General features: G+C 36.3%; 1 protein-coding gene across 1 annotated transcript in view; it reads right to left on the bottom strand.

Moving 5' to 3' along the window:
* LOC119587757 (E3 ubiquitin-protein ligase Nedd-4-like) overlaps positions 1 to 1,283 on the bottom strand; it is a gene marked incomplete in the record, with an annotated part of 51,583 nt that overhangs the window by 14,000 nt on the left and 36,300 nt on the right. The window contains 1 exon segment of the mRNA XM_037936443.1: positions 426 to 536. Coding sequence (XP_037792371.1) covers positions 426 to 536 — 111 coding nt within the window.

Here is a 1,283-nt window from a genome sequence, read left to right on the forward strand (position 1 = left end):
TTGACACTGTAATAAGCAGGATTCCACTGTCCTTACAAACTATTATGGTTTACTTTAAATTTCTAATTTGGGTAACACAGATATTACTAGCACTTGGTTATAGAAAATCCTAAGCATAAGAATAGCACCAACTTAAGAACCCTAACAGCTCACCCAATATACAAAACCTTTATCTGAACTTTCCTAACTAATTCAATTATCAACAAAAAGGTGGAGCAAAATCAACATATAGATGGGGGGTAAAATAAAGAATCTTGACATACAACTGCTCCTTACAATTTTCTGAGTGATATTTCACTTTCTAAACATACATTCCACAGCTTTCTGAGGTTGAGTTTACAACTTCCATGTGGACACACAGCAGGCATGCCCAAATGCTGACAGACAGAAGCCACTAGCAATTAGCCCATTCTAGAAGCGCATACCTTGGGTGCAAGACTGGCAGCACTAGAGTTGTTGGTGATAGTGGTGGGGGTGGCAGGTAAACTTGCCGTGGAAGAAGGTCGTTGGCCAGCCGGACTTTGAGCCTCCTGAATCTGCCAAGACAAGTGAATGGTGAAGCAAAGTGCAGGAAATATTGTTTGCTTTTACTTTGCCCGCATTCTTTTTGACTTAATGGGCTTGTGATAAGAGCAATCAGTGCACAGGATGCAGTGACAAGGGTTTCATATTACAACCAATAGCTTTAATGGAAATCTATTTCATATTTCTTAACTTATGGAACATGGAGACTATTACACAAAATATTAAGATAAAAAGTTTAATCTTACAATTCCCTTCCATACTACTTCCTCTCTCAAAGCTCATTCTAACCCTAAAAGCATCTAGTATAAATTTCTTTTTACAAATGTTGCCATCACTAACGTTAGAGACAATCTTTCAGTGAGTGTTGCAGCTTCAACAAAAATACATTAGTATTACATATATAATGATATCTCATCATCAAGATATTCCTATCAACAGAGAAAATACGTTTTCTTAACATTCATATCTTCAGTAACATTTCTGATCATAAATATTGGTTGTGGCTAACTTTTATCTTTTTATCTTTTTGAGTGCAAGTGACATATTTGTTAACCAGTTTTCCAATACTAGCATGCAGTCAGTGTGTGTGTGTTATTCAAGTGTGCAGTGAAAAGTGAGTTCATGCTGGCTTTCTTCAGAGAAATTCCACCTGTTACTCCTAATAAAAGAAAAGCAATCAAATAAAGGACCAACTATATAACTAAAAAATATGCATTTCAAGATTTGAGGGTTCCATTTTTGATACTCCCTCTGTGGGG

This window comes from Penaeus monodon, chromosome 23 (assembly GCF_015228065.2).
Source record: "Penaeus monodon isolate SGIC_2016 chromosome 23, NSTDA_Pmon_1, whole genome shotgun sequence".
NCBI lineage: Eukaryota > Metazoa > Arthropoda > Malacostraca > Decapoda > Penaeidae > Penaeus > Penaeus monodon.